This window comes from Ranitomeya imitator, chromosome 9 (genome assembly GCF_032444005.1).
Source record: "Ranitomeya imitator isolate aRanImi1 chromosome 9, aRanImi1.pri, whole genome shotgun sequence".
Classification (NCBI taxonomy): domain Eukaryota; kingdom Metazoa; phylum Chordata; class Amphibia; order Anura; family Dendrobatidae; genus Ranitomeya; species Ranitomeya imitator.
The window spans coordinates 99,579,058-99,605,118 of NC_091290.1; the positions used below are offsets into that span (position 1 = coordinate 99,579,058).

At 45.2% G+C, this 26,061-nt stretch overlaps 1 protein-coding gene across 3 annotated transcripts in view; it reads right to left on the reverse strand.

Moving 5' to 3' along the window:
- Window positions 1-26,061, reverse strand: part of PLA2G15 (phospholipase A2 group XV) — a 59,848-nt gene that overhangs the window by 17,947 nt on the left and 15,840 nt on the right. For 2 of the 3 annotated variants that reach the window (XM_069740262.1, XM_069740261.1), the window contains exons 2-5: window positions 10,205-10,361; window positions 9,194-9,312; window positions 2,159-2,257; window positions 1,157-1,381 (exon numbers count right to left, since the gene is read on the reverse strand). In XM_069740262.1, coding sequence (XP_069596363.1) covers window positions 1,157-1,381; window positions 2,159-2,257; window positions 9,194-9,312; window positions 10,205-10,299 — 538 coding nt within the window. In that variant the 5' untranslated portion in view covers window positions 10,300-10,361. Of the gene's footprint in view, window positions 1-1,156; window positions 1,382-2,158; window positions 2,258-9,193; window positions 9,313-10,204; window positions 10,362-23,276; window positions 23,476-26,061 lie in introns of those variants that run through there. The other variant, XM_069740260.1, reaches the window with a different exon arrangement.

A 26,061-nucleotide genomic window follows, 5' to 3' on the forward strand; every position in this document is an offset into this window, starting at 1 on the left:
ATAAATGCAGGTAATATCAAAGAAATTTTACCACTATCATGAAGTACAATATGTCACGAGAAAACAGTGTCAGAATCACCAGGATCCCTTGAAGCGTTCCAGAGTTATAACCTCATAAAGGGACAGTGGTCAGAATTGTAAAAATTGGCCCGGTCATTAACGTGCAAACCACCCTTGGGGGTAAAAAGGTTAAACAAAGTACTTTGGAAAAAAAAAAAAAAATTAAGTTTTCTGAAAATTATTTTTGCTCTTAAAAAGTCACTTATCCATAGCAAATGGTGCAAAATATTGATAAAAGAACCACTCATGCACGCATCATTCATGGCGTGTGTGGCTGCCTTGCATAAATGCACATGCATAAGGTTGCGATAAGGTATCAGTCACAGCTACGTGTAGTGCACCATCTGAGCTTACAGCCCATTGGTTATTAGATCAGGCGGGCCGCCCAGCACTATACAAGTGCACCCCACCAACATTACAGGATCTGGCCGCATTCTACAGAGGAAAAAAAAAACCAAAGGAATTAGATGAGATGTCAGCAGCTCCAAGCCTTGCACCATACAAGATATGAAGCCTACTTCTTTAGTAGAGTTTGGTGGTGACACTGGGAGTTTATAAACTCTGGACTTACATTTATCTTGGGAACAGGCTCCTCTGTCACTCGCAGTCAAGACCTGTTCTTAGTCAAGCTGCTTAGGGGACACATTCTCCCAAAGATTACTGGTCTTTTTTTTCTGGCCATTACAAAAAAAATAAAAAAAATTGTAAAGAACTATTTTGTAATTTTCTATTTTTTTTTTATTTTATTTTATTTTTATTTTTTATAATGTGATCCAGGTCCCAGAGTTATGACCTGCATTCAGACATTTATGGCATGTGTCAAACATCTGGGCTTTGAAGAGGGGCAAACACCCCAAAAACAGCCAGTCTGTAGGTGCTTGTGTGATAAGAATTTGAACAATCTCAGGGACTAATTCTACCATGCCACCAGAAAGAAGCCGCAATAATATAAAAGCCAAAGTGAACCCACTGCCCCGACAATCACATTCCTCTAGTTGTTTTGGAGGTTGGAGGTAAACCTTTTAAAAACTGGACTCCTTTCAGTTTATCCAGGTTTCCAGTATACCAAGTTTCTTATACTTGGTTTTCTACTAACCTGATGCAAGAACACGAAGAGTTTTTGCCACTCCTCCCCAAGGAGCACCGAGAGCCACAAAGGAGTGGATATACTTGTCCTTCCAGCATTGCTTTTGCCGATTTAGAAAGTAAAGGGTGTACAAATTGCCCATACTGTGAGCCACTAGCACCACCGGGCTCTGGTTCTCCTCATACAAAGTTTCTATGAGCTTCTGCAAGGCTTCAAAATATTCCGTATTCTCATCTACAAAGACAAAGTTAATGACATTTAGACAAAAAAAGTCTAACTGAGTCCTGACCAGTGTGCTACCTGTACCACACAAAGCAAAATACAAGACCATTGCAAGAAAAAAAAAAAAATGGTATCTTTATATTCGGTTTGTATTGCCTTAATCTGAGCTCTACAGGCTTTTCCCATTTTCCTTTCTGATGGAGCAGCATAAATTTTTTACTTTAATCCAAGCTGTGGTTTTTAAACACTATCACTTTGGTGCACATACATTGCAAAGTCAACTTTTATGCAAGAGGCATTGTGCTTATTTTTATTCATCTTTGGTGGATGAAAAAGGGGTGAAGAGTGGGATTTAATATAATCTATATACATAATTGTCTAAGGGGTACTTCCGTCTGTCTGTCTTTCTGTCACGGTTATTCGTTCGCTGATAGGTCCCGGCAGCTGCCTATCATGGCTGCCGCGACCAATCAGCGACGGCCACAGTCCGATTACTCCCTCCCCTACTCTCACTGCCCGGCGTCCGCTCCATAATCCCCACCGCTCACACAGGGTTAATGGCAGCGGTAGCAGCCAGCGGTGTAACGCGCTCCGCTGCTATTAACCCTGTGTGTCCCCAACAGCCCAACTATGTGGCTGGGCAATATACTACGTGGACATGCATATTCTCGAATACCCGATGTGTTAGAATCGGGCCACCATCTAGAAAAAAAAAAAAAAAAAAAAATTATATATATATAGTTTCTATTTTAGGGTGTACTTCTGTGTTCATGAGCGCAAGATACTTACTAGGAGCTTTCCGCCAATCATAAGGTGCGCCTTTTACATTGACATCACGTTTGTACCCCCAGTCAACCATACTCTGGACAAGAGTGTAGAAATATATGCCTGCAAAACAGAAATTGTGCCATAACCAGGAGCTGGTAATGTTCATTGATATATTTGTAACCGAAGGGCCATTAATACACAAACAAGCGCTGATACAAGCCGAGCACCATATCGCACGGACCACCACGAGGTCATAATGATCACAAATGCAGCATACACTAGTCACTTTTTCTTATGTCTTTCCAGGCAAAGGCCCCAGATTGTAGGCTCTGGCCCTAACATACAAGCTCCTTTCTGCTCATAAAAGCCACGTTATGAGCACGTGCACACCGGCCTTCTGGTCCACAGATATAGACATCTCACTGAGGGCATCATTATGGCAGTATAGCTGGGGAAAGCATTAAGCTACTTACTGGTAGCGGCATTTTTCGGAGGCCCATGACAGCACTACGAGAGAGGGGATCCGCCCTTCAGGAACAGGAAACCTACAGATACAAAAGGGCGGTACCTCTCCCCATGCATCAGTTGTATATTAGAGCCTGAGAGGACTACCGCGGTTAGTAGCACACAAACATACATTATATACAGTTTATGTCCAAAAATAATCAATCATAATGAACTATATACCACACGTGAGATCTATCTATCTCATTATATACATTATGGGAAGTGCAACCCCCACGTGAATAGGGAGGGAACTAAGGGTGCTGTCATGGGCCTCCGAAAAATGCCGCTACCAGTAAGTAGCTTAATGCTTTATTCGGACTCCCATGACAGCACTACGAGAGAATTACAGAGATGTAAACTACCTTAGGAAGGGACTATAGCCTGTAGCACCCTTAACCCGAAGGTGAGATCAGAAGAGAACCCCAAGTCCAACCTATAGTGCTTGAAAAAGGTGGAAGGGGATGACCACGTAGCTGCCTTACATATCTGGTCGATGGAAACTCCAGATCTCTCAGCCCAGGATGCAGCCATGGCCCGAGTGGAATGTGCCCTCAGATTCTGCGGAGCTGGACCTCCACCTGCAGTATAAGCCAGAGAGATAGCCTCCCTAATCCACTTCGCTAGCGTGTACTTCGACACTCTAAGACCTTTCCTGGGACCTTGGAAAGATAGAAACAACGCCTCCTCTCTCTTCCAAGCATCAGTGACTGATATATATTCTAAGAGACATCTCCTAACATCTAACGTATGGAGTAACTCCTCTTTGGAATTAGAAGGATTAGGGAGAAATGATGGTAGAACTATCTCCTGAGATCTATGAAATTCTGAGGCCACTTTTGGTAAGTAAGCTGGATCTGGTCTGAGGACTACTCTGTCCTGTAGAAACTCTGTATAGGGGGACAGCCTAGAAAGAGCCTGTATGTCTCCTACCCTACGAGCAGATGTAATTGCCACCAAAAATGCTGTTTTGAGGGATAGTAATTTAAGTGAGGCTGAATGTAAAGGCTCAAACGGTTCTTTAGTCAAGGCTGAGAGGACTAGGTTAAGATCCCAGGGCATTGACCTATTCCTGTGTATAGGTCTGGATCTACTAGCTGCTTTGATGAACCTTGATACCCAATAATTACCAGCAATGTTGCAAGAAAATAAGGCCCCTAGGGCTGAGACTTGTACTTTTAGCGTACTCGTGGATAGATTTAGCTCTAGCCCTCTGCAGGAATTCTAGAATCTGGTTAATTGGTAAACCCTCTTCGATATTAAAATTTGAAGAGGCCAGAAACTTCCTCCAAGTTCTAGAGTAGATCTTAGTTGTTATGAGTTTTCTACTCTTCATAAGGGTATCAATGAGGTTTGGAGAAAAACCTCTGCTTTTTAACAATGACCTCTCAAAAACCATGCCGTCAAATGTAGACCCTTCACTTGTGGATGGTTGATCGGACCTTGATGAAGTAGGTCCGGGATGTCTGGCAGTACCCAGGGGTCTTCCACCGACATGGTCCTGAGCCAGGAGAACCAAGCCCTTCGGGGCCAGAACGGAGCGATCAGTATGATTCTCGCTTGATCCTCCCTTATCTTTCTGACCACCAGAGGCAACAGGTTTAGCGGGGGAAACGCATAAGCCAACCGGAAATCCCATCTGATCAGGAAGGCATCCACTACCAGCGGATATTCCCTGGGATTCAAGGAACAGAATTTTTTCGTTTTTCTGTTGTCCTTGTTGGCAAATAGGTCCACCTCTGGATGACCCCACCTGCGGACAATCTGGTTGAAGATTTTTGTGTTCAGAGACCACTCTCCTTGTCTTAAGGTGTTTCGACTTAGAAAGTCCGCCTTTATATTTTCCTTCCCTTTTATATGTACTGCGGATAAAGATAGAAAATGGTTTTCCGCTATCTGGAGCAGGCGGTCCGCTATTTCCATCAGGGACTCGGAGCGTGTTCCACCTTGGTGATTCACGTAGGCCACTGCCACCTGATTGTCGGAGAGGATTTTGACATGGTGACCCTGTAGATACACGAGGAGTTCCTTAATTGATAATTCAATCGCCAACAACTCCTTTTGATTAAAAGAGGCTGATGTTTGGGGGTCCCATAGACCCTGGACTACCACGTCACCCATGTGTGCCCCCCACCCTGTGGGGCTGGCGTCCGTCGTAACTACCCGAGTCACTTGAGTCACCCAGGGAACTCCTGCTGACAGATTGTCTTCCCTTAGCCACCATCTAAGAGATGTCAGAACCTCTGGACTCAATGTCATCTGACCCTGCAAGGAACCCTGTAAGACTCTGTCATAATTCAGTACGTCAAACTGTAAAGGTCTGGAGTGGAACTGGGCCCAACGGACGGCGGGAATACAGGAAGTTAGGGAACCTAACAAGGACATAGCCTGTCTAAGAGTCATGGTTGGTTCTTTAATTGCTTTTAATACCTGTTGTTGGATATGGCGCAGTTTATCAGTTGGAAGACAGCATTGTTGGGACTCGGAATCTAACAGCAGACCTAGGAATCTCTGGTTTTTTAGGGGTTGTAATCGGGATTTTTCATAATTCACGATCCAGCCCAGATTCTCTAGCTTAGATATAGCTGTTTTTACCTGAGCAAGGCAATGGTCTGCTGAGTTCCCAACTATCAGGAAATCATCCAGATAAGGGATTATAAGGATATCAGATTCACGTAAATGCGCCATGACCTCCGCAACTACTTTAGTGAATACTCGGGGAGACGTTGAGAGGCCGAAAGGAAGGGCTCTAAATTGAAAATGTCGAACAATACCCCCCATAGACACCGCCACACGTAGAAACCTCTGAAAGTTTTCATGGATAGGAACATGATAATACGCATCTTTTAAGTCCACAACTACCATGAAGCAGTGTTTGAACAACATTTTAATTGCAGAGCTGATTGACTCCATTTTAAATGTGGCTTTAACCAGGTAATACATAGTGGATGCTTTCCTGAAACGGAAAGTACTTGCAAGCAGCATAATACAAAGAATAGCAGGTTTACCCAGAATCCTTTGCAGTAGGCGGAGCTATGCAAATCATCTCTTTCCACCCCTGTCTAATCCACAGCGCTTGGAACCGCCAAGCGTGCAATGCTGCGGATTAGTTTCTAAATTTACACAGCCAACCAATTCCTACCTGAGGAATTGGTTGGCTGTGTAAATTTAGAAACTAATCCGCAGCATTGCACGCTTGGCGGTTCCAAGCGCTGTGGATTAGACAGGGGTGGAAAGAGATGATTTGCATAGCTCCGCCTACTGCAAAGGATTCTGGGTAAACCTGCTATTCTTTGTATTATGCTGCTTGCAAGTACTTTCCGTTTCAGGAAAGCATCCACTATGTATTTCCTTTAAGTAGAGGGCTTTTCGGTCTCTTTCGTCCCGCTACATTTAGCCCAACTTGGGTCTCTCCCTAAGGTGGCTAGCATGTATTTAACCAGGTATTCATTCAGGGATTTAAGGTTAATAATAGTCCTAAATGATCTGTCTGGTTTCTGGATCAGAAAAAGGGGAGAGTAGAATCCACTCCCTCTTTCTGACTCTGGAACTTCAATCAGCACGTTTTTGAGGCATAAACTCACAACTTCTGCCTCCAAAGCCGTCTGTTCAATAGTGGAGGAACGTAAGGGGGTTAACATAAATTTATCCCGAGGCCAGTGAATAAATTCTAATTTCAGACCTTCTGAAATAATACCTCGGACCCAGTCACTATTTGAGATGTTAGACCATGCGGAAGAGAAGGCTGACAATCTCCCTCCCACAGGGATCGCTAGTCATTGGTCCGGTTTCTTACGTTCTTTTGAGGAACGGCGGAACATGTAACCCGTACCTCTCCTGCGTCTATCCTCCCATCTAAAATTCTCTCTAGCGGGTGAGGATGCGCGCTTCCTTCCGCGACCAAATCTCCTCCTGTTGAATGGACGCCGATAAGAAGATGATGACAAACTCGGGAATTTTTTCTTGTCATCTCCAGCCTTTTCAAGCAGGTCATCCAAGGTTGGTCCGAAAAGGTATTCCCCTTTGCATGGGATAGCGCATAATTTGGACCTTGATTGAATGTCACCCGACCAACATTTCAACCACAGGGCTCTACGAGCCGCGTTGGAGAGTCCTGCTGCTCTGGCCGCCATCCTGACCGAATCGACCGACGCGTCCGACAGGAAAGCCGCAGCATCTTGAATCACCGGAAGCGCACTTAGAATGGAACTTCTGGAAGCACCTTCCTTAAGCTGGGATTCCAACTGTTCCAGCCAGACCATTAGGGATCTGGCTGTACAAGTCGCAGCCACCGCTGGCCTCAACGATCCGGCTGCCATCTCCCAGGTACCTTTAAGGAAGGTATCCGCCTTCCTGTCAAGGGGGTCTTTAAGGGATCCCATATCTTCGAAAGGTAATGCGGCCTTTTTTGATGCCTTTGCTACCGCAGCATCTAATTTAGGGGCCTTGTCCCAGGTATCCACAGTCGTATCCTCAAAGGGATATCTGCGTTTTAAGGCTGGTGGTAATGAGCCTTTCTTCTCCGGTTTCTTCCATTCCCGGAGAATCAGGTCTTGAATTTTATCATTCACCGGGAAGGACCTACGCTTCTTGTGTTCCAAACCACTGAACATTAGTTGCTGACGGGAAAGCGGAGTCTTAGGTTCTTCTAGGCCCATCGTACCTCTGACCGACTTAACTAATTTATCTACCCGGTCCAGAGGCAGAGAGAATCGGCCAGATTCCTCTTCTGATGACGAGGAAGAGAGATTTGAGCCATAGGAACCTTCATCCTTATCTTCCTCTGATGAATCAGAGATCACCGAGGTTCTCTGTTTTGAACTCCCCGCCTGGGACATAGACCGCAGGGATTCCCTTACTTCTGTACGGATCATCTCACGCAGATTAGCCGTAGAAGCAGATTCTTCCGCTACCTAGGGGAGGACAATAAGGGTGATACCATCTATCTAGCCTGATGTCACTCAACCCCTCCACTCCTGTAGACCTCACCGTCTGTTGTATACAGGAGGCGCATAATTTTTTAATATAAGAATCTGGTAACGGGACTTCACACAGGGCACACTCCTTATGTTTCGACTTTGCACTTTTCTTTCCCTAAAATGACAAAGTATAAGGGGCCCGCGTCACTGAGTGAGCATTCACGTAGATCTCTTACCAGTGTACGCCAAAAAAGGTACCGGAACACGAGGGGGTTCTTTGCCAGTCGATGCTCTGGATCCCTGCTTGGACGAGCTTTTACGGCTGGACTGGTCACTTCTGGCATGCTCCTTCTCCGTGGGCTTTTGTCGCACGTCCTCCGGCAACTGAAGCTGCCGCTCACCATCACTCTCCATGATGTGGATGTGACCAAAGGCAGAGCTCTATTCCCAGCTCCTGCTTAAATCCCCCTCAGATCCGGTCAGCAGGCTGCCTGGCGCCACTCCTATTGGTTCCGGCTGATGAGACTACATCTGGGGGGTCAGCGCAGTGTGTGAGGAGACCGGCGTTCGGGATCGATGGGCGCCGCCATTTTGGATGAACTGCGCATGCGCAGTCACCCAGAGACCGGAAACGCCTGCTGACTCCGCCCCCTCGACGTCACTGCACCGGAAACGCTCCAGCTAACGCTGAGAGCGATGCAGGACGCCGAAGAGCACGCAGCAGCGTTCCGGATAGCGTTCCCCTCCTGGCACCGCTACATCACCACCGTGCTGCACCACCACATGGACCGAAGGAGCGATATACTTACCGGCGCCGGCGCTAACGGAGATCAGGAATCCTCTGGACTCTGCTCCCTGCTGTCTACATCACTGACGTGCAGTCCAGCCAGGACCACCGTGATGTCTTCCAGGAGCTTCCGCACCGGTCGAGGTAGGAGACCCCCCCGCTACCTGATTCGACCGGCCGGCCTGGGATCCATTCTACGAGATTCAATCTGTAGGATCCTGCCCCTCCAGGAACAGGAAACCAACTGATGCATGGGGAGAGGTACCGCCCTTTTGTATCTGTAGGTTTCCTGTTCCTGAAGGGCGGATCCCCTCTCTCGTAGTGCTGTCATGGGAGTCCGAATAAATGAGGATAAGTCACATTTACCCTTTGGATTGTGATCTGCAGTCATTTTACCCTGAGAACGTTTCTGTAAATAGCAGATAAACATTCCCCGTAGCCAGGAAAGATCGATAAAGCCAACGTACAGCAGAAGGGTCACCATTCTGTATGTGCACGCACAACACATTTCTGCAGCATAATAACTGTATTTCAACCATGAAAACGTCTGCAAGTATTTACAAGCGTGTGTATGGGTAAGTGTCATCTAGGAGCGTCCATCGGGTGTATATAATGCATGGTAACAGAAGTGGAACAGCTTATTAAAGACTTCTATCCAAGCAAGGCAGCCAGACAGCCACTACGGTTTACTGCCCATTTTCTGGCTAAGCTATGACAAGGTATACTTGTGGCCATTAATGGGTTTAGCAAAGTCAAAAGTTCTCATTCGCGCACGTGTGGACACACCGAATACTGTTTGGGAGCCAGGAGTTCAGAGTGACAGACAATCACAGACAGGACATTTACCAACACTTCTTTTGCTAGGATCCAGAAACTCCAATGGGTATGTCTGGCCAAAGCCTGGGACGCGGACATCAACGCCTTCAGGAGCAGCAGTAGTCCTGGTGGTGGTGTTGTAGACCAACCTAAAGGGAAATAAAGAAGTTAAAAGGTCACCAATATACAGTATGTCTTATGCCATAGGTCTTCAGTGCCGAGAAATTACCGGTCAGTGTTCACCATTACTGCACAGCAGGAGGCCTGCACAGCAGTGTGCCTTCACATAGCCTGAGCCTTAAAAAAGGGTCCGCTTACATGAGTGGTCCTAGTTATCTGCAAGAACAAGGGCATATTCCAACTTCTCCTGCACCAACAAGAAGGCGATGCTTCACATAAGGAGCAGACCCCACAATACTTGTGGTGTAGCCTTTAAAATATACAACAATATAATAGATTCTCCTACTAGTTAGTGCAGGAGGAGAACCTGAAGGCTCACCAGGAGGACAATTATTTTCTTCTATCACAGAAATAATACAAATATCAGTGTGACACTTTCTTGAATGAGCGGGGGACACACCCAAAACACTCACAGGGGCACACACCCACCCACGGAGTATCATGTGTACAAATTTTACGTTACCAAGATGGGTGTAATCCAGATATTAGGAGGAGTGCTTCCTGCACCCAGCTGACTATCACACTGTAGATTGGGCTGGAGGTAGGAATTGCTCATCCTAATATTTGGATTACACCTTGTTCTAGATCTATGGTAATGTAAACTCTGGTGATTGAGAAGCTTTAAAGCAGTTATGACATTGATGCAAGGACACCGGCGGTCCCTGGCACAAGGTCTACTTGATAGCCAATACAGTGAGCTGTGAAACCTGGAGACTGATCCCAGTTCAGGACCAGGGTGTGAAAGCGGATGAGACAGCTCCCAATTATACAAGAACTAGAATTACATTATAAATGAGCCGTCTCCATCTGTACTTCAATATAGAGTCACACTGACGTGTAAACCATTAACCACTTCCCCACCTGATGTTGTCTATCCAGCAGTCGATTACCAGGGGCAGTAACAGCTCCAGATTTAGCCAGAGAGTGAAGTAATAGTCTGTCTTCTTGGAGCACATGTAATGGACAACCGATGGTTTATTCAGTTTAGCTTCCAGCTGGTTTCCCAAGTCACCTGGCACTAGAGAGGAGGAAATAATGTGCATTATTCCCGGTAATAACATACAGGTGTAATCCTACCTGGTGGGTTTGGGTCACAGGCACATGTACAAGCAGCACTTCTGAGGTGTATACCTGTACCCGTTTCCTATAGTTTGAATATACATGTTTTGTCATATACCAGTTTTTGGTTTGTTGGCTCCATTTAATTTTTACTTTGTTTTCAGAGCCTATTCAGTAGGTAAAAAGTATGTGCCAAAATCCAACACTGGCTGCGATTCATCAAGACCGGTTACTCGAAGGGGTGTGCTGCAGTCAGATACTGGAGACTCATGAAAGGGAACCAGTCACCTAAAAAAACACTACTAACCCCATTAACCTGCAGGTGAAAAGATTTCTGAACCCGCCTGGCGACAACACTTAGAGCCCCACTTCCGGGAAAATGGACTCTCCCAGCAGCATTTGGTCCCAGGGGTGACACCGGCACGCGTTCAGTCATCGCTCTGTGTATAGAGAGCGTTGGCTGCTTGTCAGTCCCGTGGCCATGGTTACAGAGCGATAACTGGATGCCAAATGCTGCCGGGGGAGTAAAGGTATTTGCCTCCCTTCAGTGAGCCATTAAGGCTACGTTCACACTAGCGTTGCGCCGCCCTGCGTCGGCGACGCAACGCACGAAAAAACGCGCGCAAAAACGTGCGCGTTTTGCGACGAGTGCGTCGTTTTGACCAAAATCGGACGCACAGAAAATGCAACTTGTTGCATTTTCTAGCGTCCGACGCTAGCGTCGGAAACGACGCAAGTGTCGAAAAACGCCACCCTAAAAACGCACGCGTCCCCTATGTTAAACATAGGGGCGCGTCGCCGCTGCGTCGCCGGCGCAACAGCGACGCACATTGGCGGAACGCCAATGTGAACGTAGCCTAACAGCATTTTTTCATCCTCACACAAATTCCCTATTGATAAGTCTGGAGTGTGCCTCCCCATGCATCTCGCCACAAATTTACTCCAGTTGGCGACTGGAGAAAGATACATGGTGCAAGGTACACCACTGTTCGTTATGCGTCTGACATCACGCCACTGTCCCATCTTTGTACACTTTGTTGGAGCTGGGTGAAGACTGTCAATGACAAGTGTCAGTAAGCGTTAGCACAGCCTTGTGTTGCCACAAAATCCTATGACTTTTCAAAGGTATATATTAAGAGTTCTGGCATAAAAGCCTTCACAGCTCCTCACCTATGTGTGGATTATACATCTACACCGCTAGGTTGGATTTGTGCTAAAATCATTACATTTAGTGTGGGGTGTTTTGGTTTTTTGAAGTGGAGATAAACTTTTGGTTTAATCTGAAGAACGCAGACTGTTTTAGGCAATATAACGACCCTTTTAGTTGGGTGTGCTTCATTTATGTTGGAGGAGCAAATAAGGTGAACACACAATGTTCCAATAAAAGGGCACAACAGAAGACATAAGGGCATTTAACCCTTTCTGCAGTAGTTTGAAACTCCAAATTATTTATTTTTATTTGCTCGTAGTGCCAATTTTAACTATCCATGTAGAGCGAAAGTCGGTAGGACAGTGTATGCCTCTGGACTATCACTCAGTAGTAAAAACAAGAGCGCAGGAATGAAAAGGAAAAAAAATATTGGACAGCGCATTCTAAACTCTACATTCACTTTATTAAAGAAGCCTAAACCCACAGTAAACCCCAGTATAGCTCTGCATACACTAATGCTGGAGCACAGCTTCCAGCCAAACCCTTTATCACAACACTATATACAGCCATCTTTGAAAGACAAACACAGAAATAAGTTCCAAAGTGCAGAGGAGCAAGTCTATCACACTTAGGTCTACAAACATCATGCAAAACATTGTGACGAATATGGCCCTGTGAAAGTGGCTGACGCGTGAAAAACAAAGGCCGTGCCAAGAGGCAGCTTGCCCAATGCAGAATTCCCTATTAAAAGGAAATGTGGCTGAATGAACTGTGACAAAACCCGAATAAGAGGCATGAGCAGTTAACCGCACAGTTGCCTCCCACAACACGCAGACATTTGCACAAGTGGCAGATTTTCATATTTCCACTTTCCAGCTATAGTTGAATGCCAGGGACTATACTGCTGCAAGCAATGGAAGACATGCACTACATAAAGTCTGTGTTTAGCCGCACTTGTTAGAGTTGTGGGACACCTTGTGATCAGTTACACAGAAATCCAAGTACAGAAATTGCTTACTGAGAATTCCTACTGCCATGAAACAGCACTGGGTGCGTTATTGCAGCTGTAACACCGCTTCTTGCATCAGTAGTGTTGGCCGGACCCCAACAGCTTCCAACCACCCTGATATTCTGGGCTGAAGGTCCTCTCCCTACAGAGAAGGAGACCCGGCGCTATAGGGGTGGGAAGATGGCACCAGAGCTTGGCCTCAGCTAGTGATCAGATATCCATGGTTTACAGATTATTTTTCAAAAGAGATTTTCTGTGCAACTCTGCAGTGCTTCAGAGTAAGACAAACCACTGCAATGATGAAGCCAGTGCCCGGCACATGTCCAAAATACAAGGATGGATTTCCCCTGTAACAAGTTTTTAATAAGTCAAAGAAACAAAGCTACAGATAATCAGTTTTAAGTCTCTGGGTCAGTTCACAGAAAAAAAAAAAATTATATAATATGGTGACAAAATGGAAAAGTACTAACTAGTCAGCATTGCAGCTCTGAATGGGGTAGAGGTTCACAAGCATGGCATTCATTCCATTCATAGTCTATGGGCCTGCTATGAACAGCACTAGGCTATGAATGGAGCGGAGGCCATGCATTCAGTTCAGAGCTGCACAGCCCTTTTCTCCTGATTGATGGAGGTCCCAGCAGTGAACCCCCCGGTGAGATGTACAATATCACTTAAAAAAAAAAAAAAAAAAAAAGTTTAGATTGTACTTGCATGGAAATGTGGTCCATCGTACTGTGTGCATAAAACACGTTCTCATCAGCACTGCTGATTACATGGGATGATGTGCTGCCAAGAATCATTTTTAAGCCTGCTTAGAAATCAACTCACCCGTTGAATGATCTGTCTGCCCGCTCATCAAGTGATTGCTGGCATGTTTGGACAAGCAGATTATCAAGAAACCAACAATTTAACTTCCGACTAACAGCCTGTATATAAAAGGCATGTGGTTACAGCACATCTTTTGGACAGCTGCGTGTCTGCGGAGGTTGGGATGTAGAAAGGCTATGTGCATATGTTGCGGATTTTGCTGCGGATACGCAGCAGTTTCTCATAAGTTTACAGTACAATGTAAACTTATGGGAAACCAAAAACGCTGTGCCCATGCTGCGGAAAAAGCCGCACGGAAATGCAGCGGATTTTCCGCAGCATGTCAATTCTTTGTGCGGAATCCGCAGCGGTTTTCCATCTGCTCCAATAGAAAACTGCAGATGGAAAACTGCAGCAGAATCCGCAGTGGTTTTGCACTGCGGATTTATCAAATCCGCTGCAGAAAAATCCGCAGTGGATTTTTCTACGTGTGCACATGGGCACTGAAGCATTTTGGCTATGTGCACACGTAGAAAAATACGCTGCAGATTTTTCTACGTGTGCACATAGCCAAAATGCTTCAGTGCCCTTTTTGTACCAAATAATATCCTTATATATTATTTCTAAACACTCTTTCAGTGATTACTTTGTATCTCTGGCTCATACTGCACCCATACACCACATGAAAGGTAAACTTGCCCCCTTCAGCAAGAAAATAGCCAAACAAACCACACATCCACGATGTGATCACAAAATACAGTTTAGACATTAGTGTTCATAAACCTGCAGTAAGGAAAAATGACCTGCAGGTGGCACCACACTTCCCCAAAGATTTGGTTATTAATGACACAGAATGGAAGGAATGTTTGCAAGAGGCTGCTCAACACCAAATGCCATCCCAGTTAAGATGCCTTTTCGCAATGATCTGCATTTTCCCTAAACCTAGCAATGTACCTCAGTTGTGAGAAACAGACACGTCTCGGCAGAAGAGTTTCAAAGACATTTACAGTTGCAAGACATTTACAAACAACATAGCACAAACTGTCAATTTAATTTGCCACAGCCAGTTTACGTACAACAGCCAAGCGAGACGTACGATGTTGACAACGAGCGCAAAAACAGACGAGTCAAACAGCCAACTCAATGCAGAGCAGGCAGCGATAGCAAATAAGGTGTTGCATTCCGTCAAAAAAAACAAAAAACCACAATCACTGCAAAAGTCGTTAATTCCGCTCAGTTATCATACCTCGAATTAACCTCACACCTTCCAATCCAACTATGCCTTTCCACCTGAGCAGAAAGCAATTCCCAAAGTGGCATTTGCAGTGACCATTAATAATGCACAGGGACAAACGCTTCAAACAGCTGACCTGTTCCTACCAAAACCAGTATTTTCACACGGCCAGTTGTACGTGGCATTTTCAAGAGTGTGAAGCTTCAAAAAAAAAATATTCATGCTTGTGTAAGCGATACTTACAATCAAAAAGTAATTTGGACCGACATTATCACCCCCAATGTTGTGTTTAAGAAGCTTTTATAACAGTGATATTTTATTTTGCCAAGACATTTATTTTTTGGCCTCTACTTATCAAACCAATTTTTTGTATTAACAATCTACATATATAAATACCTATGTGTTCATGTCAAATTTACATTTGACCAGCTTGTTTTTTTTTTTTTTTTTTTGGGGGGGGGGGGGGGGGATTGCCTGCGCCCCTGAAGACCCATGCAAATGATTCAGAAATACACTCTATACATTGTTAATGTGGGAAATGACTATTCTAGCTGCAAACATCTGGTTTGTAATGCAATATCTTCATAGGTGTAGAGGCCCATTTCCAACAACCATCACGCCAGTGTTCTTATGTTACTTTGTGTTTGCTAACTGTAAGAAGGCTAGAATACCCTTGAAAACCCTTGTGCAAGTATGTTAGCACAGCTGAAAACAGTTTGGCAGATTAGAGAACCTATAAACCTGACCTTCCTTTGAGCTAGTTGAGAATTGGGAGCATTACATTTGTTGGTTCCATAACGGTATGTGCACGTTGCAGATTCGTGTGCCGATTTTTCCACGCAGAATCTTAAAAATCCGCAGGTAAGATGCCCTGCGTTTTACTGTGGATTTTACACCTGCGGATTCCAATTATGGAACAGGTGTAAAACGCTGCGGAATCCGCACAAGGAATTGACATGCTGCAGAAAATAAACCGCAGCATTTCCGTGCAGTATTTTCCGCACCATGGGCACTGCGGATTTGGTTTTCCATAGGTTTACATGGTGCTGTACAACGCATGGAAAAATGCTGCAAATCCGCAGCATCACATCCACAGCCAAATTCGCAACGTGTTCACAAACCCTTAAACTCAAATGCCAGAAAAAAAAAAAAAGAAGAACTTTCATGTGAAACTCGACAGTCTATTCTTGTTTTTAGAAATGAAGGCTATTCCATGTGAGAAATTGCCAAGAAACTGAAGATTTCCTACAACGGTGTGTACTACTCCCTTCAGAGGAGCGCATAAACAGGCTCTAACCAGAGTAGAAAGAAGTGGGAGGCCCCGCTGCACAACAAGACAAGTACATTAGAGTCTGTAGTTTGAGAAATCGACAGCTCACAGGTCCTCAACTGGCGGCTTCATTAAATAGTACACGCAAAACGCAGGGTCAACGTCTACAGTGAAGAGGCGACTCTGGGATGCTGGCCTTCAGGGCAGAGTGGCAAAGCAAAAGCCATATCTGAGACTGGCTAATAAAAAGGAAAAGATTAATATGGGCAAAAGAACACAGACATTGGACAGAGGAAGATTGGAAAAAAAAAGTTATGGACAGACGAATCCAAAGTGTTTGGATCACACAGAAGAACATTTGTGAGACGCAGAACAACTGAAAAGATACTGAAGGAGTGCATGACCCCCATCTGTCAAGCATGGTGGAGGTAATGTGATGGTCTGGGGTTGCTTTGGTGCTGGTAAAGAGGAGATTTGTACAAGGTAAAAGGGATTTTGAATAAGGAAGGCTATCACTCCATTTTGCAACACCATGCCATACCCTGTGGACAGCACTTGATTGGAGCCAATTTCATCCTACAACAGGACAATGACCCAAAGCACACCTCCAAATTATGCAAGAACTATTTAGAAGAAGCAGGCAGCTGGTATTCTATCTGTAATGGAGTGGCCAGTTCAGTCACGAGATCACAACCCCACTGAGCTGTTGTGGGAGCAGCTTGACCGTATTGTACGCAAAAAGTGCCCATCAAGCCAAACCAACTTGTGGAGCGGCTTCTGGAAGCATGGGGTGACATTTCTCCAGATTACCTCAGTAAATTAACTGCTAGAATGCCAAAGGTCTGCAAAGCTGGAATTGCTGCAAAGGGAGCATTCTTTGATGAAAGCTAAGTTTGAAGGAGAAATTATTTCAAATAAAAATCTTTTTTTCGAACCTTGTCAATGTCTGGACTAGATTTTCAATTCATTTGGCAACTCATTTATTAAAAGTATGAGTTTTCATGGAAAACAAAATTGTCTGGGTGACCCTAAAGTAAGTGTGCGAGTGTGTGCTACCTATAGAAAGCTCAGATACTCACAGCTTTGAAAGCTGTGTTGACAAAAGAAGCGCAAAATGACTGAACATTTGGAAAACAAATGGCTTTAATATTGCAGTGCAGGGGTTTAGCTACCCATGTTTTCAGACAGAGTTCCCCTGGCAGACATGGGGTGCACATACCTAGATGGGGCTTGTGAGGGGGGGGGGTTTTCCTGTAATCAGCTGCACATCACCTCCTCAGTGACATCTACACTTGTGGGTTTGACCACTGTGGTTACAGAACATCATGAAACCTCCTCGCTGTGACTGATAAGGAAGATAGTCAGCAGTCACTCCCATAGAGGGCACAATAAGGACATGGGAACATCACGTAATAACACTTATTGTCATGTGCCCCGCTAATAGTGTATGCAGGAGCTCATCTACCAGGGGGAACCTCTGCAGCTTGTATGACGTTGTCAATCAGAAGACAACCTGCAGCCTCTGTTATCCATCTTTATCTCGAATTCCCCTTTAGATTTAACATCTAAAGAATATGCAAATTTATGGCACACGGGCAAGTATGCAACAAGCTCGCCCCATGCCAGGAAGATGCCTGTGTTGCATAGCCACAGCTGTCAGCCATTGCAGCAACCGGAGCGCACTGCACTAGATGTCACTGTCATACACTAGCTCCCACGTCACGCTAAGTGGGGCGGCAGGGTTGTCAGCTTAATCTGCCTGAAGCTCAGCCTGTGGATGGACTTCATAACAGTGAAATATACACACACACACACACGGTCTGCTGAAGACCCCAGTGCCTGTCATTATGGTACTGCGGTGAAAACCAGCCCGTGGCTGGCGGTCATAGGAGACTGAATTTCGATATAGATAGCAGTACCATTGCACTATTATGGTACAAATGATCAGATGATCGCAGCTTCAAGTCCAATGACGTATATCAGACATTGGACACGTGCCCATTTGATGCGGGCTCAGACGATGAGCCCACACCTTGTCCGGCTCATGACTGCCGATTCCATCAGCTGACATGTGCCCCTAACAACCACGGCTGGAATCGCAAACAGACAGTGGCATTTAACATGCACGTGCAGGAAGCACATCATCAACTTATCGGCAACCATGTCAGATTACCGCTGATGGCTTGGCATGACAACCTGGGGGTCTGCAGGAGACCCCTGTGGTGGTCATTGCTGGATCGCTATGAGCGCCGCCCAGTACTTGGTGCTCATAACAAGTGAGCTTATCTGCTACATAGAGCAGGACTGCAGCCCTGCTCTATGTAGACAAGCTACTGGATGATCATAGCTTCTAGTCTCCCATGAAGACTATTAAAGTAACAAGAAAAAAAAAAAAAAAAAAAGTTTATCAAAACTATAGAAGTTCTCATCACCCCCCAAAGTTTTTAAAAAAAAAACAAACATATCTATACATCTCTCTCTCTACACATACATACACATTTGTTATGGCTGCATTCAGAATCACCCAATCAATATATAAAAATGAAATAAATCCAAACGGTTAACGGCGCAATGAGAAAAAAAAAAAATAAATTACTTTTTTGGTCACTGCAACATTGCAATAAAGGACGATCAAAAGATCCCATTTTGGTGCAGACATGATCAATAAAAACGTCAGATTGGCGTGCAAAAAAATAAGCCCTCACCCAAGCCAAGGTAATGAAAATAAGAAGCTACAGGTATTGGAAAAAGGTGACAATTGGATTTTTATTTTATTTTTTTTCCACCAATTAAAAAAACCTAGACATGTTTGGTGTCTATGTACTTGTAATGATCTGGAGAATCGTAAAGGCGGATCAGTTTTAGCATTTGGTTAACAGGGTAAAATATTTAACTTGTGGAATTTCACTGCACTCTGAATTCCCCCCCCAACCCCATCAAATTCAGTAAAAAAAAAAAAAAAAAATCTAAACTTAAAAATCTCCCCTATTTTTGCCCCATTAAAAATAAGGCAGTAAAAAACTAAACAAAAACATTTAGTACCACTGCATTTGTAAAAGTCAGACATAATTGAAATATAAAATAAAATAACCAGAACTATAGACCTGTCATGGACTGCACATCCAAAACACTTCATATGAAGTTCTTAGGCCGGTTTCACATTTGCGGTTGTGTCCGCAGAGTTTCTTCTGCAACAATCCGCATGCGTTATGTATTCCTATATTTAACATTAGGGACGAAAGTGTCTGCATTTGATTGTGTTTTGCCGCGTTTGATGACGCATACGTCGTTTTGTCGTCTGCGGTTTGGCGCGGTAAACGCTACATGTAGTAATTTTAGAGACGTCAATTTGTAGCCTAGAAACATATGCGGTTGTTAGCGGAAGAAATGCGGCAAAAAAACGCATTGCTGTCTATGTGAACGCATGCGGCCGCAAGCACATGCATTTGCTTGCGTTCGTGAAGGCATGCGTTGCATCAGAGAAAAACATGTCTAGACACTAATTAGCCACCCCCCACATACAAGGTGATAAAGGGAGGGTGTGAACAGTTGCAGGTCACTACTCAGCAGACGGAAGCAGAGCAGACAGAAAAGCACCTTGGAGGAAACAAGCCTGTGAACAATCAGTATATCCTAGCCAATGCCTGCATTTTCTATTTTCTGTCTCTACATGTCCTAATTTCTGTCATTTCTTTCTGCATGCATCAGAAGGTCTTCTGATGAGGAGCAACATCGTGGGCCTTCTCAAGCCGAACATGTCTGTGAAGTCAGTACTCAACTCCTCAAATTGGCAAGTATTCATTGTCACATCTACACATGACATTTTTTTTTTTTTTTTTAAGAGCACTTCCACTGCGGCAGAGGGTGAGCAGGAGCAGCGGGGTCACGGTCGGGTGTCAAGGCGGCAGCGTGTAAGTATACCTGGCTGACTTTACTGTTTCCTCACTATAGTATTCTTGAGTCTTCCTTTCTTTACATTTTTCTTCTGGACTCTTATCTTGACTTTCCTTATTCATGCCATTTCTCAGCCTGTTCTCTCTTTTCGTTATATTAATGTATACAACATTTAATGTCTTCATTTATATTTTAGGTTCCATAACGGGATGAGGACCTCATTGACAACGATATCCTCATCTCGCTGGTCCATGACAGAGTCCCGTTGTGGGACACCCAGCTTCCACAGCACTCCGACAACGTGACGATCCGGCGCTTATGGAATGAGGTGGCCAAAAGATGTGGGATGGATGGGACAATGCCCCGACTCGCGTCCGAACTGCATTTTGTAAGTATTGCAATGCAGTGTGAAGCAGCAGAGACCTTGGCCGTGCTCACTAAAACGGTGTGTGATGACAAACTCTCAGGAGTTTCTCTCATCACAAACAGTTGTGTGAGCACGGCCAAAAGTACATTGTCTAACCATTATGTTTTGTTTTTTTAACAGTGCTCAAAGTCAAAGCATGTTGGCGTTCGGTGAAGGACCGCTTCAAGGACCTGCGTCGAGAGTAGTGTTCCCAGTGGTTTTGGAGCAAGGATCCGAAAGTATAAATACCATCGCATTCTGGCATTTTTAAGACTGGTCCTTGTCCAGAGAACGTAAGTATTTCTCCTGTGCATTAGGTTGTGTTATTGCCATAATCTGTATGTTTCTATTCAACAGGAGTTGGAGGTTTTTTTTTTTGTTTTTGGTATTAATTTTTTTTCCTTTGTTCACAGCACATGGAGCAGCACTGTTGACCCAGGTTCTGGAGTGGTCCTTCAGACAGATATGGAACCGTCCCAGCCATCCTGCAGCACTGCAGCAAGTGGGCCTGCCACACTAACTGGAGACCAGGAAGCTGGTCCATCAGGTGTTCCCCTTTCCCAGTCCTCTGCCCCTTTTTTGGGGGGCTCCTCCCGGCAGAGGGCATCGGACAGGTCACTCATGCCCGAGTTTTTGCACTTGATGGACTTAAGGCTTTGGGTGACCGACTGGATACTGCCATAAGCCATATGAATACAAGGAGGTCACCAAAAGCCTTGACCAAGTAAAAGCAGACCTCCAGAGGCCAGCACATTTTTTTAACCAAATTGAGTAGGGCATGTCGGAACACCTTACTCCTGATCTCCAGCTTCATGTCATGCAGGCCTGCAATGCAGCATATGTGCAGGCTATGCAGCAGAGTCGGTATTTTCAGCAGTGGCGGCATATCCACCTGTGCCAACACTGTCACGATTGACCTCAATGCCAACCTCTGCTGCATACCACTGCACAGCCACTTCTATTCCTAGCACTGCCGGACACCACTACAGCACCACCACCATGTCAAGTGCTGTAGGACAGCCCACAGCCACCACCATGACAACCGCTGCTCCTGCTTGGACCTCCTCCACTGACACCACGATGCACAGCAGCAGGACCCTGGCATGGCTGCACGCTCTACGAGCACTATGGACCATGGCATGGTACGAGCACAGTGCAGCCGGACCCTGACAGCTCACCCACCATGACCATGCCACGACATGAGCCCACCGAGGCTTCCCAGAACAAGTCGATCCCAGAAAGGGAAAAAAATAAATAAATAAAAATGCGTACTATCAGTATTCCTCCCCCTCACCTCGCAGTGTGTCTGTAATGTCAGGTTTGTCTCACCCTTCCAGTGCGTCTCAGGCCCCTGATGTGTCAAGCCCCATCCCCAAACTACCAGACCCCACTAGTTTAATTGCCCCTTCGTCGTCCACACTTAGCCAGGCCTCACACCCCCCATTTCCATCACTCTACCCCCTAGCAGGTGCAGTTAAATAAGAATTTTGTTTGTAAGAAAATACTATTGTTTTTTGCCCCCAATTATGTGTGGTTAATTGTGTATTTTGCCGCCAGCAACACACACTGTGCGCCAAATAAAACACTGCGCCGCACATTATTTTTTGGCCACATCATAGCTTTAGTAGTTTGCAAGTACAACACTTTGTGTGTCTTTAGTATAGAGATGAGGTGGACCAAAAAATTTATACTCGTATTTTCTCCATAATCTCTTCATTCTGCTTAGTCTGTGACTAGTGTTGCAGACTGAAGAGAAAATGGTGGCAATACAATGCAGAACTATACTCAACAGGTCAGGTGTCCAAAAACTAATTAGTTAGGACACCTGACCTGTTGAGTAGAGAAGTGCATTGTATAACCTCCTTTTTCTCTTCAGTGTACGTTATCTATTTCACACAAAGTGAAGGGACGATGGAGGTCATACACGGCATATCTATGCTCACCTGGACATGTACATACCATGAGATACGGCCTTCCCAAAACCCTGTCTGATGACAAATGCACACTTAGCAGGGTGCAGCAGGCCTCCACTGATAAAGGCTAGGAGCGGCCACTTTTTTTTTGCACCATATCATATCCTTTTTTGCAGGATGTGGCCAGGCCTCTTTATGTTGGCTAGGTTTTTCTGGGGCGTATTTCACTGTGCGCTGCATTTTATAGTGCTGGGCAGCCCGCCTGTTAATACAAGGGGCGTCATCAATAGGTTGCATACAGACACTGTGCACTGCACCTATCAGTGTGACTGGCGTCCTATGTGAGCTATATCAATGTGCATTTTTTTCTGCTAGGCAGCCAGCCCCTGCAATGTTTGGTTGGGGTGGTTGTTTTTATCAAGTAGTTTGCACCTGTGCCGCTCCTAGCCTTTATCAGTGGAGGCCTGCTGCATCCTGCTAAGTGTGCATTTGTCATCAGACAGGGTTTTGGGAAGGCCGTATCTCATGGTATGTATTTTTTCTGAGTTTTTTCTATGTTAGCTGTCACCTGGACATGTGTCAGAAATGTGAATTCATGAGGCTGATATATGTGCATTATGAATTCATTATTTCTGACACCTGATTTGATGAGTAAAGATCTGTGTTGTATTAAAACAGCCATCGTCTCTTCAGTCTGCGTCCAACAGATACTGCAGAACAGAATGACGTCAACAACCTAACCACTAACAACCTGGCTGCCGTCACACTACAAGTATGTGGTCAGTATTTTCAGTATTTGTAAGCCAAAACCAGGAGTGGAACAATTAGAGGAAAAGTATAATAGAAACATATTTAGCACTTCTGCATTTATCACCCACTCCTGGTTTTGGCTTACAAATAGTGATATAAAATACTGATCAAATACTACTAGTGTGAGGGCAGCCTTGGTTTGTAGAGGAAATACATAGAAGACACGGTTAAGATACCAAAAAAATAAAGTTTTATATTAGTAACATTTAAGAAAATAACTGTTACAGACAAAATCCCAACAGGACATTTACACAACATTGTCCTGCCATGACACATGTCCAATATCTGATTGAAAAAAGGCAGCAAATTGGTCCCGCATGTGGCCAACTTCAGCAGTTGACTGCAGCGGGTGATGCTGATTTGTTTAGATTTGTTACGTACCTTTATGTAACCAGCAGACGTTCCTCTGGTGGAATCGCTCTACGGAGCTGGGTGTCCTGTCTCTATATGGCTCCTTGGACACGAGCAAGCAAATCCCGGAACGAGTCTTGCCACATCCTTGTGTATTCCGGGAATTTGTCCGGGTTGGCATTAAGCTCGCCATACAGCGTGTGATAGGCTCCATGGCTCTCACGTAGTTCAATAATGGGGTGTCTCCAAGACGGCCTACGCCGTCTCCTTCATCTTTCGTGATTTCTGTCTTGCTCCCAAGCAAATGCACAGGCAAGAAACAGTTTGATGCTTAAATCCAGGTTGAAATAAAAGCTCCCCATGCGAAGATCCATCATGACACAGGATACAGTAGCACACTTAAGATTTGAGCAGTCCAAGGGGAAATAAATAAAATATAATATATATTAATATATATATATTTCTCCCATAATACACGCCCTCTGCAGTCACCTTGGCAGTGTCTGGTTATCTAGATTTTCCTCCTGCAAAATTTGTCACCACGCGTACCAAAAACGCCAACGCAGGAAAAAAATGCATGGAAAAGCTTACCATCGTGGCGTTTTTTTAACCGCATGCGTCTAAAAAAAAAAAAAAAAAAAAACCCAGCGTTTGTACGTGTTTATATGCGCTTTTTCCTGCACTTTCAGATGTGGATTAAACGCTGCGGATTCTAATGCAAATGTGAAACTAGCCTTAGTTTAACATTCTGATCAGATTGTATGACGCCCACTGGCACGCCACGGCAATCCTCTGTGGCTCCCTAACCTAAAGGATGCTGTCCCATGTGTGACCCGGTGCCTCACAGCACCCATACTGCAAGACTGAGTCCCCATCACTCCAGGCCACACCATCCCACAGGCACAATATCACAGCACCAATACAAAGTGAATGGATGTAATACAATTAATCCGATCTGAAAATGGCGCGAGGAAAAAAAAAAAAAAAGTGCACACCAATATCATATTTAGACACTTGCCCCTAATAAGAACACTGCTAAGCATGTGGAATGATGCACCCCTCGGCCATCAGGTTTCTAGAGGCACATGATGGCTAAATAATTCAGCCATAATCTGCCAGAAAAGATGTGGGTTCAGCTTGTCATGACATAAGGGGTTGATTGATTAAAATCTAGTATATAACACTGGATCATGGTGCTTGCAGACTGACCCATGAGTAACACATTCTCATCCACTTTTATTAAGTTGCAGTTTGTCTGGTGGTTAATTATACACCTGAACACACTTGTGTCAGCTCCTTTTTTGTTCCTGTTTTTATACCGCTGTACTGACGTTATACGCCATGGCTTTAGAGTTTCCTACAGTAATAGGATTTGTGTAAAGTGCTTCATTTGTTTATTAAATGTTTATACTTGGTCATATTGATAAAACAATAAAATATTTGAAAGATGAAAACACCATATTCACCCCCAAAAAGGCATCATTAAGAATGGAGACAGACACAAAATAGGGCTGCCCAGGGGATGGGGAAAAGCAAATGCTACCAGAGGAGGTCACAGCTGCAGCCTGGCTCAGCATGTTCTACTCACAAAGACACTGCGTCCCTTCCTGGTGTTGGGGTGCTGGAACACAGGAAAGCAGCCGTGCTGGAGAGACAACACAGTGCATTGCCGGGAACACAGCCGGGTCCAGTGCTCCAGCTCGGACAACAGAAGGGACCCAGACAGTCAGTGACTGCAGAGTCCTCAGGAGTTCATACTGACCCGAGCTGCTGAAGAGTCAGCGACTGCAAGGTCCTCAGGAGTTCATACTGACCCGAGCTGCTGCAGAGTCAGCGACTGCAAGGTCCTCAGGAGTTCATACTGACCCGAGCTGCTGCAGAGTCAGTGACTGCAAGGTCCTTAGGAGTTCATACTGACCCGAGCTGCTGCAGTCAGTGACTGCAAGGTCCTTAGGAGTTCATACTGACCCGAGCTGCTGAAGAGTCAGCGACTGCAAGGTCCTCAGGAGTTCATACTGACCCGAGCTGCTGCAGAGTCAGTGACTGCAAGGTCCTTAGGAGTTCATACTGACCCGAGCTGCTGCAGTCAGTGACTGCAAGGTCCTTAGGAGTTCATACTGACCCGAGCTGCTGCAGAGTCAGCGACTGCAAGGTCCTCAGGAGTTCATACTGACCCGAGCTGCTGCAGAGTCAGTGACTGCAAGGTCCTTAGGAGTTCATACTGACCCGAGCTGCTGCAGTCAGTGACTGCAAGGTCCTTAGGAGTTCATACTGACCCGAGCTGCTGAAGAGTCAGCGACTGCAAGGTCCTCAGGAGTTCATACTGACCCGAGCTGCTGCAGAGTCAGTGACTGCAGAGTCCTCAGGAGTTCATACTGACCCGAGCTGCTGCAGAGTCAGTGACTGCAAGGTCCTCAGGAGTTCATACTGACCCGAGCTGCTGCAGTCAGTGACTGCAAGGTCCTTAGGAGTTCATACTGACCCGAGCTGCTGCAGAGTCAGTGACTGCAAGGTCCTCAGGAGTTCATACTGACCCGAGCTGCTGCAGAGTCAGCGACTGCAAGGTCCTCAGGAGTTCATACTGACCCGAGCTGCTGCAGAGTCAGCGACTGCAAGGTCCTCAGGAGTTCATACTGACCCGAGCAGCAGCTCTGATCTGCTCTGTAAGCGCATGCTTTTGCCCCTCTGTGACGTGGCTACGTTTCGATTGCCCAGCGCCATAGAGAAGAAAATGACAAGACACCCAAAGAGAAGTTTTGTGGTATGTACCTGGTTAGTTGAACGGGAAAATTTGCATCACTATTACCAGGGAGAT